Here is a 17,187-nt window from a genome sequence, read left to right as displayed (position 1 = left end):
AAAGAAGCAGCCATTTGTTTGCCTTTGCTGCACCTGAAGACTTGTTCTCAGGTGTGGCCACTGTAACCTGGTTGTGGTAATTACTGATTGGATTTAGCTCATAAACTTTAAAATTGGATGTTGTTTGGGAAAAGGGGGGTCTCAGAGTTTAGGTAGGTGGCTGGGTCCAAGGGATAGTTTCAAGTAGAATTCTGTGAGTATAGTCATTAGTCCACTTAAGTGTCACAGTATAGTCAAGTCTCTGGGCAGGTTTAGCTCAGTGGGCTAGACAGCTGGTTTGTAATGCAGAACAAGGCCAGCAGCGCAGGTTCAATTCCCGTACTGGCTTACCCGAACAGGCGCCAGAATGTGGCGACTAGGGGCTTTTCACAGTAACTTCATACTTGTGGCAATAAAAGATTATTATTGTAGTCCTTCTTGTAGTGTGTGTTTGTCTTTTAATAAATATCCTTTATTAGTTGTTCACACAACGACCGACTGCTCCTCACTGGATTTCCAATTACCCTTCTGGGGTATGGGATACCTTCGCATTTAACGTCATTGTGGCTAGTAACAAAATTGGATTGAGGGCTCTTGTCCCAGTGTTTCGAAAAACGTAATTCCTTGAGACAAGGGAATTTGTGACTTTTTAACTATATTGAGAGTGAGGAAAGCGTGGTTTGTAGCAGTACGATGGGCTATGTTTTGTATGATTCTGTCACCATTACCTGGTTCACCTTCTACCTGGTTCTAACACTTTGCACCCTGCTTAAAGGTAAATGAGATTCTGACCGCCCTGGGCCTCCTCGACTGTTCCAACACCCGTACTCTCTCACTGTCTGGTGGACAACGCAAGCGCCTAGCCATCGCTCTGGAGCTGGTCAACAATCCGCCCGTTATGTTCTTTGATGAGCCAACCAGGTAATAACAAGGGCGCGTCCCAGAGGTAACTTTACCCACTGGCGCAATGGCCTAACTGAGTCGGCCCATTTGGAGTTTCATTCTGTGTTGGTTTGTGCTACATTCCCACTGGAGGCTGCAATAAAGAAGCCACCAACAGCACCTCAGATAACACCCAGTGCCACGTCCAAAAGTATTCCCCTGGGCCATTGGAGTTACCGTGTAACCATGGTAATCCCAAAAGGCAGTGGTGCAGGGGATGATCAACCTTTTGCTCTGATTTCTTTCTTGATTAATAAGGGGGTTAGGGGGAGAAGGCAGGAGAATGGGGATGAGAAAAACATCAGCCATGATTGAATGGTGGGGCAGACTCGATGGGCCGAGTGGCCTAATTCTGCTCCTATGTCTTATAGAATTTACAGTGCAGAAGGAGGCCATTTGGCCCATCAAGTCTACACCGGCCCTTACAAAGAGCACCCTACTTAAGCCCACACCTCCACCTTATCCCAGTAACCCCCACTTAACATTTTTTGGACACTAAGGGGCAATTTAGCATGGCCAGTCCACCTAACCCGCACATCTTTGGACTGTGGGAGGAAACCGGAGCACCCGGAGGAAACCCACGCAGACACAGGGAGAACGTGCAGACTCCACACAGACAATGACCCAGCCGGGAATCGAACCTGGGAGCCTGGATCTGTGAAGCGACTGTGCTAACCACTATGCTACCGTGCTGCCCTGATTGGACATTGAGCACAGTGTTATAGGGCAGCCGTGTTGGTCGATATTCCAGCGACAGATGATTAACAACAACATACATTTCTATAGTGCCTTCAGAATTGTAAAACACCTGAAGCACTTGGGGCGGCTCGGTAGCACAGGGGCGGCAAGGTGGCACAGTGGTTAGCGCTGTTGCTTCACAGCTCCAAGTTCCCAGGTTCAATTCCGACCTTGGTGACTGTGTGGAGTCTGCATCTTTTCTCCGTGTCTGCGTGGGTTTCCTCCGGGTGCTCCGGTTTCTTCCCACAGTCCAAAGATGTGCAAATTGGGTGGATTGGCTGTGCTAAATTGGTCTTAGTGTCCAAAAAAAAAACAGGTTAGGTTAGGTTAGGGAGATGGGATGGAGGTGTGGGTTTAAGTGGGGTGTCCCCACCAGGGGCTGGTGCAGACTCGATGGGCTGAATGGCCTCCTGTGCACTGTACATTTTATGATAACACGAGCAACATAATTTGACATTGAGCCCCTGAAGGGATTATTAGGGCAGATGACCAGAAATTTGGTCAAAGGAGCCGGGTTTAAAGGGTGTCTGGAAGGAAGAGAGAGGTTGAGAGGTTTCAGGAGGAAATTCCAGAGCTTGGGGCCTTGACAACTGCAGGCAAGGCCGCCAGTGTTGGAGCCATTAAAATCGGGGACGTGGAAAAGGCCAGGATAGTAGGAGTACAGGGATGTCGGAGGGTTATAGGGATAGCGGAGATTCAGAGATAAGGAGGGGATGAGGCAATGGAAGGATTCTTAAAACAAGGATGATATTAATGTCACAACTGCGTCAAAGGTGTTTCCCACACACTGCGTCTCAAAAACCTGCTCCTGCAGGGCGAACAAGGCGGAACGTTGTCTCAGAGCAAAATTGTGAATGAGTCATCCGAGCCATTCTCTCTGTGGCCATCTGTCGCCTTCCATTTTTTTTCTCTCTGGCTCTTTTCAATGAAAATGGTTTGGACAAACAGCAAGAGCCACCATTGTACAGCACTGCGCACATAGAAGAGTATCTCGGGAGTGCTGTGCAAAGGGGGAAATGCTGAATGGGAAAGACAGAAATGAATACAGGCAAGAAAAATGAAACCACGGGCAAACAAAGCCGGGCATTTGAAGAAGGAATATGAGATGCGAAGGGAGTGGATGCCAAAGAACAGGCTTCCCCGCCATCGAGAAATCCACTTGTGAGGCCCGAGCCAAGGGTCTGATTGCAGCTTCCTGGAGTTGTGCCAAGCAGCCACCTCTCTACCTGACTACAGCGGTGAAACGTCCTTCCTTCAGCTCTGCGTTGTTGACTCAAGTGAGCCCCCAGATTAAACAGAAGCCCCATTGATGCAGCATCTCACCGTCATTTTAGCACTGGCGAATTTGCAGGTCACAGACGAGCCAAAGAAGTGGGATGGCAGCTTAAGGCTCTCCAGTTGTCGGAGATTGAAATTCGCCAACTTACCATCAGAGGCTGAAATCTAATGCTTGAAGGCCATTCTCAGTACGTGCAGCGCTGCGCAGTAAAATCATAGAATTTATAGTACAGAAGGAGGCCATTCGGCCAATCGCATCTGCACCGGCCCTTGGAAAGGGCACCCTACCTAAGCCCAAATCTCCACCCTATCCCCATAACACAGTAACCCCACCTAACATTTTTTGGACACTAAGGGCAATTTATCATGGTCAATCCATCTAACCTGCGCATCTTTGGACTGTAGGAGGAAACCGGAGCACCCGGAGGAAACCCACACAGACACGGGGAGAACGTGCAGACACCGCACAGACAGTGACCCAGCGGGGAATCGAACCTGGGACCCTGGAGGCGTGAAGCAGCAGTGCTAACCACTGTGCTACCGTGCCACCCTAGCAAGAGTAGCAAGATGCAGCTCTCAGGTTCAGTAACAAAATGAGCTTCTGTCCCACAGGCTCAGAAGCAGTCTCCAATTTAAAATTGCGGGGGCATAGTTTGGGAGAGGTGGTGGATGGTGGGGAGGGGTTGTTGACACAGGCATGATGCATGCGAGGCCTGAAGCCAGGGGCACAGCCAGGAGGAATGGAAGTGATGGGTCTGAGGTTTTGGGGGTCCGACCAATCTCAGAGGCAGGACCATGGATTTTTTCCGACTCTCAGACAGATCCACTTCTGGCTCGACCAGCCGGAGCCCAAATGCAGTCGGCAGGGTGGCATAAAACGGGGTACCCATGGGATGACCCTTGGGCAATCAGCTGGAGGAGCCGATTGGACAACTGCTAAGTGAAGACCTGCCATTTATCCACTGGGATGGAGGAAGAGGATGAAATAACCTGGTCAAAAGTTTAATTCAACAAAGCTCGCAACAATTATCACACACAATTTGACCATGATCGGCGGAAGGAGACATCAGGACAGGTGACCAAACGTTTGGCCAAAGAGATGGGTTTGAAGGTGGAGGGAGAAATAAAGAGTCGGAGATGTTTAGGGAGGAAATATCAGAACTTAGGGCCCAAGTGACTGCAGGCAGGACTGCTGTTTGTATATCCCCGCTTCCTGTATCCCAGCAACAGCCTGATCTCGAAGGGGCTGGAGGAGGTTACTTACAGGGGCACGGAGGAATTTTGTACACCAGAATGGGAATTTTAAAATCGAGGCATCAATGGAGCGAAAACCAGAGTCGGTCACTGAGCAGAGAGAGTGACGAGTGGGTGGGTGATGGTGTGAGTAGAAAAACAGACAGCAGGGGTTTTGGGTGAGCTCAAGTTAAAGGGGTTTGCAAAAATAGACGCTGTTGCTTTCCCACATGTCAATCCTCTGTCCACACTTGAACTTCTCTGATCCTTTCTCCTTTGCTACCTGTGCCTAAGGCTTAACTATGGCCCTGGGAAATTGTATTGGTCCCTATTGTGTTGGCAATGAGTGCAGAGTTACCTTCTCCATTGTATCAGACACAGAAAGTCCGCTTGTATTGCATTTTCAGTTGTTTGATTGGAAGGCTGCGAAACATGGTGACGTCTTCTGGATATGATCGAGCCACAACTAAGATTGCCAACTCTGATTGGACTTATTCCTGGAGGCACGTTATAGGACGTCCCAGTTTCTTACTCACCCAGTCAAACAACCGTTTTCCCATCTCCAACATGTTGCTGACCAATAAACAGAAGAAATAAAATGTAAAGGGAACTCAATATTCTGCTCCTGCGTTAGCTTGAGGCAGTAGCTTTTCATGCCGGGAGACTTCAGGATGACCAACGGCGGGGGGGGGGGGGGGGGGGGGGGGGGTGTTGACAACCTAAACCCGACTGACCAAAAGGGAAGGGAAAGGTCACTGGAGAGCAAGAAAAGCAGTGGGAATAATGCAAAGTTCCAGCTTTGTCAGGCAGGCCGTGAATGGGCAATCAGCCACACACCACTACTCAAGGCTCAGGAGGTAGAAATGGTCATTAGGTTTTATTGTGAGTGCCAGACAATTTTTACGCTCTTTTTTTAAAGCTCTACTCACGATGTCTCCCTGTTTTTCTCCCCCTCCCTCCCTCTATCACAGTGGCCTAGATAGCGCCTCCTGTTTCCAGGTCGTATCGCTGATGAAGTCACTTGCTCAGGGCGGGAGAACAATAATCTGCACCATCCATCAGCCCAGCGCCAAACTCTTTGAGATGTTTGACAAGGTACAGTGTTTTCCTAATCCTCTATCAGTGCAGCAGAAACCAGTTTCTAATCGGCGAAACATGCTTTGTGGGTACGTGGGTTGTGACTTCCGATCTAACGGGAAATGGGAGCAGGAGTATACCGATGGACCTTCAAGCATGTTCTGCATCAAGAAAATTTTATGTTACTTTTTTCTATTTAATAATGGAATGTGTGCAGTGCTGGCAGAATCCCCTGAGAAGGTGGTGGTGAGACACGGCCTTCAACTGATACAGTGGTGTAGATACACCCAAAGTGCTGGTAGAGAGGGAGATGTAGGATTTTTACCCAGTGACAGTGAAGGAATGTCGATAATACTCCCAAGTCAGGATGGGCGAGTGACTTGGAGGGGACCTTGAAACCGGTGGTGTTCATATGGGCGGCACGGTAGCACAGTGGTTAGCACTGTTGCTTCTCAGCGCCAGGGACCCGGGTTTGATTCCCGATTTGGTCACTGTCTGCGCGGAGTTTTCACGTTCTCCCCGTGCTTGCGTGGCTTTCCTCCGGGCGCTCCGATTTCCTCCCACAAGCCCCGAAAGACGTGCTTGTTAGGTGAAATTGGACATTTGAATTCTCCCTCAGTGTACCTGAACAGGCGCTGGAATGTGGCGACTAGGGGCTTTTCACAGTAACTTCATTGCAGTGTTGATGTAACCTACTTGTGACAATAATAAAGATTATTATTATATGTCTGCTGCCCTTGGCCTTCTTGGTATAGAGGTCACAGCTTTGGAAGATGTTGGCGAAGATGCCTTGGAGAGTTGCTGCAGTGCATCTTTTAGATGGCACACATGGCTGTCACTGAACATCGGTGGTGGAGGGCGTGAATATTAAAGATATTGGGTGCGGGGCTGATCAAGTGGCCAGCTTTGTCCTGGACAGTGTTGAGCTATTTGAACTCAGAAACCAGGGGTGGGAATTTCTACGTACTGGGGCCTGGTGCGGACGAGCTTTGAAAATCGCTGTCCCATAGGTTGTCCCAGGATCCCAGAGACAGTTTTGGATTTTCAAAGGACCAGCAGGTGGAGGGAAACGGGAAAGGTACTCGCCAGCAAGTAACGGCTCCTTGAGCTTCCTTTTCAACTTCTGTTTCGGCGACTGGGCATGTTCACTGCCTTGGAAACAAATCGGCGGAGCCAACTAGCAGCAGTGTATGATGGCTATCCGCCTCATTCCACCTCCATGGCCTCCCTAGGAGCTGTCTGTTCGAGCTGGCAAAACAACAGCAGCCTCCAAAATGGCTGCCGCCTGACTTTGCTGCTGCTCCGGAATTGTAACTAACAGACACCGCTTTCCTAAGGGTCAATGAGGGATTGGCAATAACCAGAATAAATGGCCCTACGAACGATGACCACATCCTGAGAATAGATAAAGGAAATAATGAGTAAGCCAATCAATTGAGTCAAATTGCTTTAGGGATGAGGGGTAAGTGCTTCTCCTTGCGAGCAAGAAGGAATTAAAAACAGGCATGAAAGGATTCAACTCCGCGCTTTGAAGATGTGCCAAATAATATTCTAATGAGAGATGGAATCTCCTCCAACTCTCTTTCAGATGATCCATTGGTTCTTTTTCTTAAAAGCTTTGCAGATAAATTTCCAATTCAGGGGCAATTTAGCGTGGCCAATCCCACCTAACCTGCACATCTTTGGGTTGTGGGAGTGAGACCCACGCAAACACGGGGAGAATGTACAAACTCCACACGGACAAAGACCGACCTGGGGGCGGGGATCCAACCCGGGTCCTCGGCGCCGGGAGGCAGCAGTGCTAACCAATGCACCACCAAGCCGCCCCCTCCTCCATTGGTTCCACTGGGCTTTGAAGATCACATCACACTTTCTGAAGAGCGTCCCCCGAGCCAACCTTTCATTTCTCAGCCAACACCACCAAAGCCGTTCAGGCCTTTCTTTATTCTGTTTTGGGATCGTGCTGTGCTCAAACCGGTTGCTGAATTTGTCAACATAACAAACATATTTTAAAGTAATTAACTGTGTGTGGTGCAATTTGAGCTGGGTCCCGGTAAATGTGATGAAGTGGCTGGATAAACATCACTCTGTCTATCGCAGCCTCTGTGTTATCTCTACGCACCAATTCTCTGTAGCCAGAGAGTACCACACCTGCCTTATCAGCAGCATCCTGCCTCGCTCTTGCACTAAATTGATATACAACCCCGCAGAATCTCACAGTGACTCTGCAATAACCAGTAGCACTGCCCATCTCCGTGAAAATGGAAAATTAGTGAAACAAAGACTTTTACCAACACAGCTGCTGGTGGACAATCTAGTTCCATTTTCCCTCCAGCTGTGAGCTTTCTTATTTAGAGGAATGCAGTCCACTTAAAAAACACACACACACAAACTTTTCTCAGTTAATAAAATTTTCGGGACAATTCCTGAAGAATTTCAGATATGATGATGGTGTTGGGAAGGGGGGTCGCGAGTGTAGGATGATCGGAGAGACGGGTGACATAACCTTGACTGTTCCCATATCTCTCCACTGCTGGGGATTGTCCTGACCTCAGATCTGGCTCTGCTGCAGACTCATTTTTACAGAGATTGATCTCTTGCATTAGTCAGCAACTCAATTCTCGTTGTATCACGTGACCACCAGAATGGGAGTCGATAGACCTTGGTCTTTTGCTCGTTTAGCAATTTGTGTGCTCTGCACCGAATGATATAATTCATGACATATTTTATTGCTTCTTTGTAGAGCAGAGGAGGGAAGAAGTTCTGTTTAACAGGGTGCTGGATGTTAATGATTGGAAATGCCTTCCGTTTCAGGGTTTAGTGTCCTATCAGACACACCCAGGGCAAGTACATCATGGGTTAAGAACAACAAAGAACAAAGACAAGTACAGCACAGGAATAGGCCCTTGCTGCCCGTCAAAACTAAAATCTTCTACACTTCCGGGGTCCGTATCCCTCTATTCCCATTCTATTCATGTATTTGTCAAGACGCCCCTTAAACGTCACTATCGTCCCTGCTTCCACCACCACCTCCGGCAGTGAGTTCCAGGCACCTTACTGAAGTCCATATGGACAACATCCACTGCCCCACCTGCATCAATCATCTTTGTGACCTCCTCAAAACTCTTATCAAGGGCGAAATTCTCCGACCTCCAGCAGGGTCGGAGAATCGCCTGGGGCCGCCGAAAATCCCGCCCCCGCCGTGGCAGAGATTCTCCGCCACCGGGAAGTGGCGACGGCGGCGGGAATCTCGCCACTGCCGATCGGAGAGGCCCCTGCGGTGATTCGCCGGCCCGCATGGGCCGAAGTCCCGCCGCTAGGAGGCCCTTCTCCCGCCGCCGAGGTTTGAGCCACCTCTGGAACGGCGGGATCAGCGGCGCGAGCAGGCCCCCGGGGTCCTGGGGGGGGGGGGGGGGGGGGGGGGGGGGCGATCGGACCCCGGGGGGGGTGCCCCCACGGTGGCCAGGCCCGCGATCGGGGCCCCCCCGCTCAGACTCTGGGCCAGTGCCCTGGTTGCACTATTTCTCCTCCGCGGCCGCCACGGCCTTTGCCATGGCGGAAGCGGAAGAGAACCCCACATCGTGCATGCGCCGACCGGCGAAAGCCTTTCGGCCAGCCCCGCTGCCGGGGGCGCCGGTTTTTGCGCCAGTCTTCTGGTGCCAACCGCTCCGGCGCGGGGCTGGCCCCCAAAGGTGGGGAGAATTCCCCACCTTTGGGGAGGCCCGACCCCTGAGTGGTTGGCGCCACTCCCCTATGCCGGGACCCTCCGTCACGCCGGGTAGGGGAGAATCCCGCCCCAAGTTAGTAAGACACGACCTTCCCTTCACAAAACCGTGCTGCCTCTCACTAATACGAACACTTGCTTCCAAATGGGAGTAGATCTCCCTCTGCTCTGTCTCCATCAAACACCCTCAGGGCAAATACATCAAGGGTTGGAAAAAGCTCCCTCTGCCCTGTTCTGCATTGTTGCTGGGTTAAAATCCTAGAACTCTCTTCTCCAAGGCAATCGGGGATGGGCAGTAAACGATGACTTAGCCAGCGATGCACACATCCCATGAATGAATTTTTAAAAATCACTGGCCCAGCAAACAATTCCAGGGCAGCTACAGCGTGAGTTAGATACAAAGTAAAACTCCCACTAAACTGTCCCAAAACACACATAGCAGGTTCAGCACAGGTTAGATAGAATCATAGTGTAGAAAAAGGCCATTTGGCCCATCGAGTCTGCATAGACCCTCTGAAATAGCACCCTATGGAGGTACACTGCCCTGCAAACCCGTAACCTCACCTAATCTTTGGACACCGAGGGGCAATTTATCACGGCCAATCCACCTAACCCGCACGCTTTTGGACTGTGGGAGGAAACAGGACACCGGAGGAAACCCACGCAGACACGGGGAGAAAGTGTAAAGTCGCTAGATGGAAATCAACCCGGGTCCCTGGCGCTGAGACAGCTAGTGCTAACCATTGTGCCACTGTGCTGCCCCGGATATACATTTCTCTCCGCCTTCCATCAAACACTCCCAGGACAGGTACAGCACGGGGTTAGATACAGAGTAAAGCTCCCTCTGTACTGTCCCCATCAAACACTCCCAGGACAGGTACAGCACGGGGTTAGATTTAGAGTAAAGCTCCCTCTACACTGTCCCCATCAAACACTCCCAGGACAGGTACAGCACGGGGTTAGATACAGAGTAAAGCTCCCTCTACACTGTCCCCATCAAACACTCCCAGGACAGGTACAGCACAGAGTTTAGATACAGAGTAAAGCTCCCTCTACACTGTCCCCATCAAACACTCCCAGGACAGGTACAGCACGGGGTTAGATACAGAGTAAAGCTCCCTCTACACTATCCCCATCAAACACTCCCAGGACAGGTACAGCACAGAGTTAGATACAGAGTAAAGCTCCCTCAACACTGTCCCCATCAAAACTCCCAGGACAGCTACAGCACGGGGTTAGATACAGAGTAAAGCTTCCTCTACACTGTCCCATCAAACACTCCCAGGACAGGTACAGCACGGGGTTAGATACAGAGTAAAGCTCCCTCTATACTGTCCCCATCAAACACTCCCAGGACAGGTACAGCACGGGGTTAGATACAGAGTAAAGCACCCTCTACAGTGTCCCCATCAAACACTCCCAGGACAGGTACAGCGCGGGGTTAGATACAGAGTAAAGCTCCCTCTACACTGTCCCCATCAAACACTCCCAGGACAGGTACAGCACGGGGTTAGATACAGAGTAAAGCTCCCTCTACACTATCTCCATCAAACACTCCCAGGACAGGTACAGCACAGAGTTAGATACAGAGTAAAGCTCCCTCTACACTGTCCCCATCAAACACTCCCAGGACAGGTACAGCACGGGGTTAGATACAGAGTAAAGCTCCCTCTACACTATCCCCATCAAACACTCCCAGGACAGGTACAGCACAGAGTTAGATACAGAGTAAAGCTCCCTCAACACTGTCCCCATCAAAAACTCCCAGGACAGCTACAGCACGGGGTTAGATACAGAGTAAAGCTTCCTCTACACTGTCCCCATCAAACACTCCCAGGACAGGTACAGCACGGGGTTAGATACAGAGTAAAGCTCCCTCTATACTGTCCCCATCAAACACTCCCAGGACAGGTACAGCACGGGGTTAGATACAGAGTAAAGCACCCTCTACAGTGTCCCCATCAAACACTCCCAGGACAGGTACAGCGCGGGGTTAGATACAGAGTAAAGCTCCCTCTACACTGTCCCCATCAAACACTCCAGGACAGGTACAGCACGGGGTTAGATACAGAGTAAAGCTCCCTCTACACTATCTCCATCAAACACTCCCAGGACAGGTACAGCACGGGGTTAGATACAGAGTAAAGCTCCCTCTACACTATCTCCTTCAAACACTCCCAGGACAGGTACAGCACGGGGTTAGATACAGAGTAAAGCTCCCTCTACACTGTCCTCATCAAACACTCCCAGGACAGGTACAGCACAGGGTTAGATACAGAGTAAAGCTCCCTCTACACTATCCCCATCAAACACTCCCAGGACAGGTACAGCATGGGGTTAGATACAGAGTAAAGCTCCCTCTACACTGTCCCCATCAAACACTCCCAGGACAGGTACAGCACGGGGGTATATAAATATTAAACTACAGGTTTTAAATCTCTCTCCAATCTTCACTAGGTTCCAACATAGCTTGCTTGCTGAGAAGGGTGGGGAGGGGGGGGGGGGGGATAAAGGGGATAGGAAACAGGGGTAGAATCTCTCACTCCCTATCACATGTCTTGACAAGTAGCCGGAGCAGCAGTGGTCCTGGTCTTGGGGTGGGATGGCGGCTATCCATGTTCGAACACAGCCTGTGCTCAGTATAATCAGCAAAGGTTTCATCAAGAACAAGTAAACTGACCTCTGACTTCTATATTTAAAGAGGATCATCTCAGCTATAGCCCAGACCCGAGTCCAAAGGATTTCTCAGCATCTGCCTCGCGTAAAATACATTTAAGAGAATGGAGGGACAATGACCCCAGCAGCTCAATCATAGACTGTAGTGTTGACTGCCACCTTCTGTCATGATATGGCATTGCAGCTCATTAAATATTGATCAGAGTTCTAAGTTTCCTTCCCTCTCTTTTCTGTTCCTTCCAAAATTAAAGCCTCTCTTTTTTTCCCCCCGTGGAGCGGGTTTTCTGTTGAAGGAATGCAAATATGTTTTTCCAAGTCCCGGTCGTTCAGGAGTTGTGAATGACAAGACTGTCTTAGTAGCATAGGGACTGGGTTCAGGTGGAGCAGAGGCTGAAGGAAGGGACAATAGTTTTCTCCACCCTCAGATGATGAAGGGAGCTTGAGAATTGGAATAGAGACCTCAATTAAATCAGCCGTAATTGGGAATGCCCCGCTCAGTCACACACACACCTCACAGGCGCCTTTATTAGCCGAGGCATAGAATATAAGAGCAGGGAGCTGGAGCTGTATAAAACGCTAGTTAGGCCTCAGCTGGAGTATTGTGTGCAGTTCTGGTCAGCAGACTATAGGAAGGATGCGTTTGCACTTGAGAGGGAAGATTCCCCAGGATGTTGCCTGGGCTGGAGTGTTTCAGCTATGAAGAGAGGCTGGTTAGGCTGAGGGGGGACCTGATTGAGGTGTACAAATTTATGAGGGACATAGATAGTGTAGATGAGAAGAATCTCTTCCCCTCAGTCGAGGGGTCAATAACCAAACTTAAGAATTTAGATGAGCACTTGAAACACCATAGCATACAGGGCTACGGACTAAGTGCTGCGAAATTGGGCTAGAATTGATAGGTGCTTGATGGCCAGCACAGACTTGATGTGCCGAATGGGCCTCTTTTAGTGCTGTAATGGACTGCGATGTGCAGGTTAGATGGAGTACTGGGGATATGGGACTAGGGCAGTGGAGTGGGCCGAGGTAGGGTGCTCTTTCAGAAGGCCGGTGCAGACTTGATGGGCCGAATAGCCTCCTTCTGCACTGTAGGGATTCTATGGGATTGACTTCACAAACACTTAAGAACATAAGAGATAAGAGCAGGAGTAGGCCAGGTGGATACTCAAGCCTGCTCCACCATTCAGTAGGGTTATAGCTAATCTTCTATCTCAGCTATAGCTTCCCACCCATGACTCCCTTTGCATTCAGAAGTCTATCAGTCTCAGTCTTGAATATACTCAACAACTGTGAATTCTGGGTAGAAATTCCAAAAATCCACAAAACTGAAGAGATTTCTCCCAGTCTCAGCCCTAAATTGCTAAGACCAGGCCCTAGGGTATCATGTACGGTTTTGGTCACCTGACATAAGGAGGAACATCCATTCCTTTGGAGCAGTTCGGAGAAGATTCACTCGGCTGATTCCTGGGATTTGCCTTCAGCAGAAAGGTTGAGCAGGTTGGGCCTACACAGTTGAGAGGAATGAGATCTGACAGAAACATCTAAGATTCTGAGGGGACTTGACAGGATGGATGCTGAGAGGATTTTTCCTCTTGTGCGGGGGGAGGGGGCATTTAAAACTAGAGGGAACAGTTTAAAAATAAAGGGACGCCCATGTATAGAGCTGAGGAGGAATTCCTTCTTTAGAGGGCCATTAATGTTTGGAATTCTCACGCAGTGGTATTTGGGTCATTGAGTATATTCAAGGTTGAGTTAGACACATTTTTTTATCAGCAAGGGAGTCAATGGTTATGGTTGGCAGGAAAGTGGAGTTGAGGCGACAATCCGATTACCCGGCATCTTATGGAATGGTGGAGTAGGCTTGAGGGGCCGAATGAACTAATTCTGCTCTATTTCTTATGTTCTGAAATGGCTGTCTTCTTATCCTGCGGCTGTGACCCATTGGTTCCAGACCAGTGGTGGGCAACTTGTGGCCCCCTGTGACCCATCTGGGTTCTGAATGTAGCCCGCCAGACATTTTGTTGACTGTTGCCCACAAGCAGGGTTTCCACATTCTGTTGATTTCCATTCAAAGAACAAAGAACAATACAGCACAGGAACAGGCCCTTCGGCCCTCCAAGCCTGTACCGGTCATGACCCAAACTTGGCCAAAACGCTCAGCACTTCCTTGTGCCGTATCCCTCTATACCCATCCTATCCATGTGTTTGTCAAGATGCCTTTTGAATGTATCTGCTACCACAACCTCCCCTGGCAACGGGTTCCAGGCACTCAACATTCTCTTTTTTGAAAAAAAAACCTGCCTCGCACATCTCTAAAGGTTTCCCCAAGGACCTTAAATCTATGCCCCCTGGTGACTGACCCCTCCACACTGGGAAAGCGTGCCTGCCCATCCACTCTATTTATGCCCCTCATAATCTTGTAGACCTCTATCAGGTCGCCCCTCAACCTTCTAATGAAAACAGTCCGAGTCTATTCAGCCTCTCTCCATAGCTAACACTCTCCAGACCAGGCAGCATCCTGGTTAAGCTCCTCTACACCCTCTCCAAAGCCCCCACATCCTTCTGGTAGTGTGGTGACCAGAACTGTGCTCAATATTGGCAGAGTTTTTTTTTTCCTGCCGGTGTGACTGAAGCGACATGCACGTAAAGCGAGGGCCAGTGAAGTGAGCAAGCCCAATTTCAATCTTGCGGCCCACTCATATGAAGACGGGCCACTCATGCGGCCCACTCACTGCCCTAGGTTTCCCATCACTATTCCAGACTGTCCATCCAGGGGACACTCAACGTCTACCCGCTCCACCCTCCTGAGTCTTATATACATTTCAATAAGATCAGCCCTTAGTCAAGGGTTCCTCAGGGCAGCCCTGTCATCCCATAAATCAATCTAGTGAACCTTAGTTACGCTCCCTGTAAAGCGAGTAAATCTTCCTCAGGTAAAGAGAACAAAACTTTTTTTTTCAATAAATTTAGATTACCCAATTATTTTTTCCAATTAAGGGGCAATTTAGCATGACCAATCCACCTACTCTGCACATTTGTGGGTTGTGGGGGCGAAACCCACGCAGACACGGGAAGAATGTGCAAACTCCACACGGACAGTGACCCAGAGCCGGGATCGAACCTAGGACCTCAGCACCGTGAGGCTGCAGGGCTAACCACTGTGCCACCGTGCCGCCCTAAGAGAACAAAACTGTGTACAGTAGCCTAGGTATGATCAGACCAAAGTTCAGAATTTCCTTACTCTTACAATCCAATCCACGCGTTGCCAAAATGGGTTAATTAGCACTTGCCTTGTTCTGTAAGACTCAACATCTTCCATCTTTAGCTTGCTGATCATTGTCCATTGATCAGGAATCTTGAAAAAGAGCAGGGGAAAGGGGAGTGGGTTTGAAAATGTAGGACAAGGTGGTAGGCATTTGACGGATATAATAACGGCAATCTGCCTTTGGTCGTTGAAGGAGGACTGTTGGTCAAGGCATCAGCAGAGCTCCCCAGTTGTCTTCCAAGTTGGCTGTGGTGTCTTTGGAAGCTCACATAAAGAGATAGACAAAAGTCGTGTTTAACATGACGTGCAAAAGCCCTCTGACAGTGCAGCACTCTCTCGGCACTGCAGTACAGCGTCAGCCTGGGTGTTGAGCTCGTGTCCTTGAGTAGGACTTGAACCCACAGTTTTCCTTAAGCAGGGGAGAGGGTGTTGAGCCAACCAGGCAAAGCCGAGCACACCAAATAGAAAAGTAAAAAAATGGTATAGCTTGGCGACTAGGCCAGCAGTTTAATTGAAATGAACAATGTCAGACAATTGAATCGATGTTAGTTATGTGCGTTGAGCAACACTGGGTTTATGATTATTGCTTCATTCCAGCTTCAGAAACGAATTCCATTAAGTTAGTCATCCTATAAACACAATATTATGTCATCTATTTAAACAAGTAACAAACAGTCGTCAGCAGAAAGAATAAAACAGCGCAAAAAATAATTGATGTTTGTAATCTGGTTAGTTTGGGGTTTTTTTAAACAGCATTTCCAAGTTTAGAAGAGTCTTTAACACATTTTAATTTGAATCTCCTTTCTCTTACAGCTGTTCATCGTGAGTCAAGGACAGTGCATCTACAAAGGAAGCGTTCCCAGTCTCATTCCCTTTCTTAAAGGACTGGGATTGCATTGCCCAACCTATCACAACCCTGCTGACTTTAGTAAGTGACAAAGTCAATCCTCTATTAATACGCTTCCACCACGGGGTCGAAATCCCGTTGAGTGGATTGAGGGGGAAAGATACGGGGCTATGGGGAGAGAGGTGGACAGTGGGATTAATTGGATAACATTACCACGGTGGCACAGGTATAATGGGCCAAATGGCCTGCAGCTGTGCTGGGTCCTTCTGTGGCTAAATTAAGCCCGGATGGGAATCCGGATGCTGCAACTGGGCTCAGCACATCTTATGAAAACTAAATCTGCTCTTATTCCTACCCGCTCGAGTGCATGTGTGTCAACATCGGCTGAGACCAGGATAATGTGAGGAATATAGAAATTGTTATATTTTATGTTGTGGCAGTAATGATATTAAAATACCCTGTTTTAAAATCCAACAAACTGTAAGTAAGGTGTCGTAAAGGGTGCGGTAACCGTTTTTTCTGTTTACATGTAGAAGGCTAATGGAATATTGTTTTGATAGCTGGAGATTCCCTGGAGAGTAGACCGTTTGTGGATAATTTCTCCTAGCTACGCAGGTCATGGAACATCTTAGTGGGAAACAGATGATGTAATTTACAGGAGGAACCAGGTCTGCCTGCAGTTTCAGTTTTGCCAGATGCTGTTAGGTTGAGCTGAAGGGTCTGGCAAGACAGAAGTGAACTGGATCTGCTTTTGAAAGGGTCTCTCTCCAAAAGGTCTACACAGATATAAGCAAATAACTGTTTTGTTAACTTTATTTATAAGTGGCATTTGAACTGTATTGAATTGCTTGGTTGGAGTATTTATAGTGAAGGTGTAAGGCATAAGTAAAAGGTTTTTTTAACATTTAAGAACTGTTTAACAGATCATTGTAAAGCTATTTTCTTTGATGTTAATGTGCTTAATTTAATGTTTAAATTGAAGTTTGTTTTAACGTAAAAGATACATTTTGGCCAGAGCCACCACTCCTGGGTGGAAGTATCCATTCCTTACAGTTTTACATATTGCAAATAATTGGGGTCTAGTCCGGTATCCTAACAATTAGGATTGATGAATATTTGGTGACATGAACCATCTAAGCTCGTGCGTGAAGAGAGACTTCGCCGGAATGAGGGTTCCAGAGGGCTGCCACTGTACCAGTGGAACTGCACTCTGGACTCGACAAGGCACAAGGGGAAAATGTGGAATGTCTCTGACCAAACTCCCCATCCAGGCGTTGCCACCTTGTTTCAATGGTTCCCTCTTCGTCTCCGACTGACCTGAAGGTGAGAGAAATGAAATGAAATGAAAATGAAAATCGCTTATTGTCACGAGTAGGCTTCAAATGAAGTTACTGTGAAAAGCCCCTAGTCGCCACATTCCGGCGCCTGTTA

General features: G+C 48.7%; 1 protein-coding gene across 4 annotated transcripts in view; it reads left to right on the top strand.

Moving 5' to 3' along the window:
- Positions 1–17,187, top strand: part of abcg4a (ATP-binding cassette, sub-family G (WHITE), member 4a) — a 162,469-nt gene that overhangs the window by 125,055 nt on the left and 20,227 nt on the right. For all 4 annotated transcript variants that reach the window (XM_038779898.1, XM_038779899.1, XM_038779902.1 and 1 more), the window contains 3 exons: positions 755–900; positions 5,142–5,265; positions 15,723–15,837. In XM_038779898.1, the coding sequence (XP_038635826.1) occupies positions 755–900; positions 5,142–5,265; positions 15,723–15,837 (385 nt within the window). The remainder of the gene's footprint in view (positions 1–754; positions 901–5,141; positions 5,266–15,722; positions 15,838–17,187) is intronic.

Source organism: Scyliorhinus canicula, chromosome 19 (genome assembly GCF_902713615.1).
Source record: "Scyliorhinus canicula chromosome 19, sScyCan1.1, whole genome shotgun sequence".
NCBI classification, from domain to species: Eukaryota; Metazoa; Chordata; class Chondrichthyes; order Carcharhiniformes; family Scyliorhinidae; genus Scyliorhinus; species Scyliorhinus canicula.
Note: the sequence above shows the minus strand (reverse complement) of the source record. Positions and strands in the feature narration are given on the sequence as shown.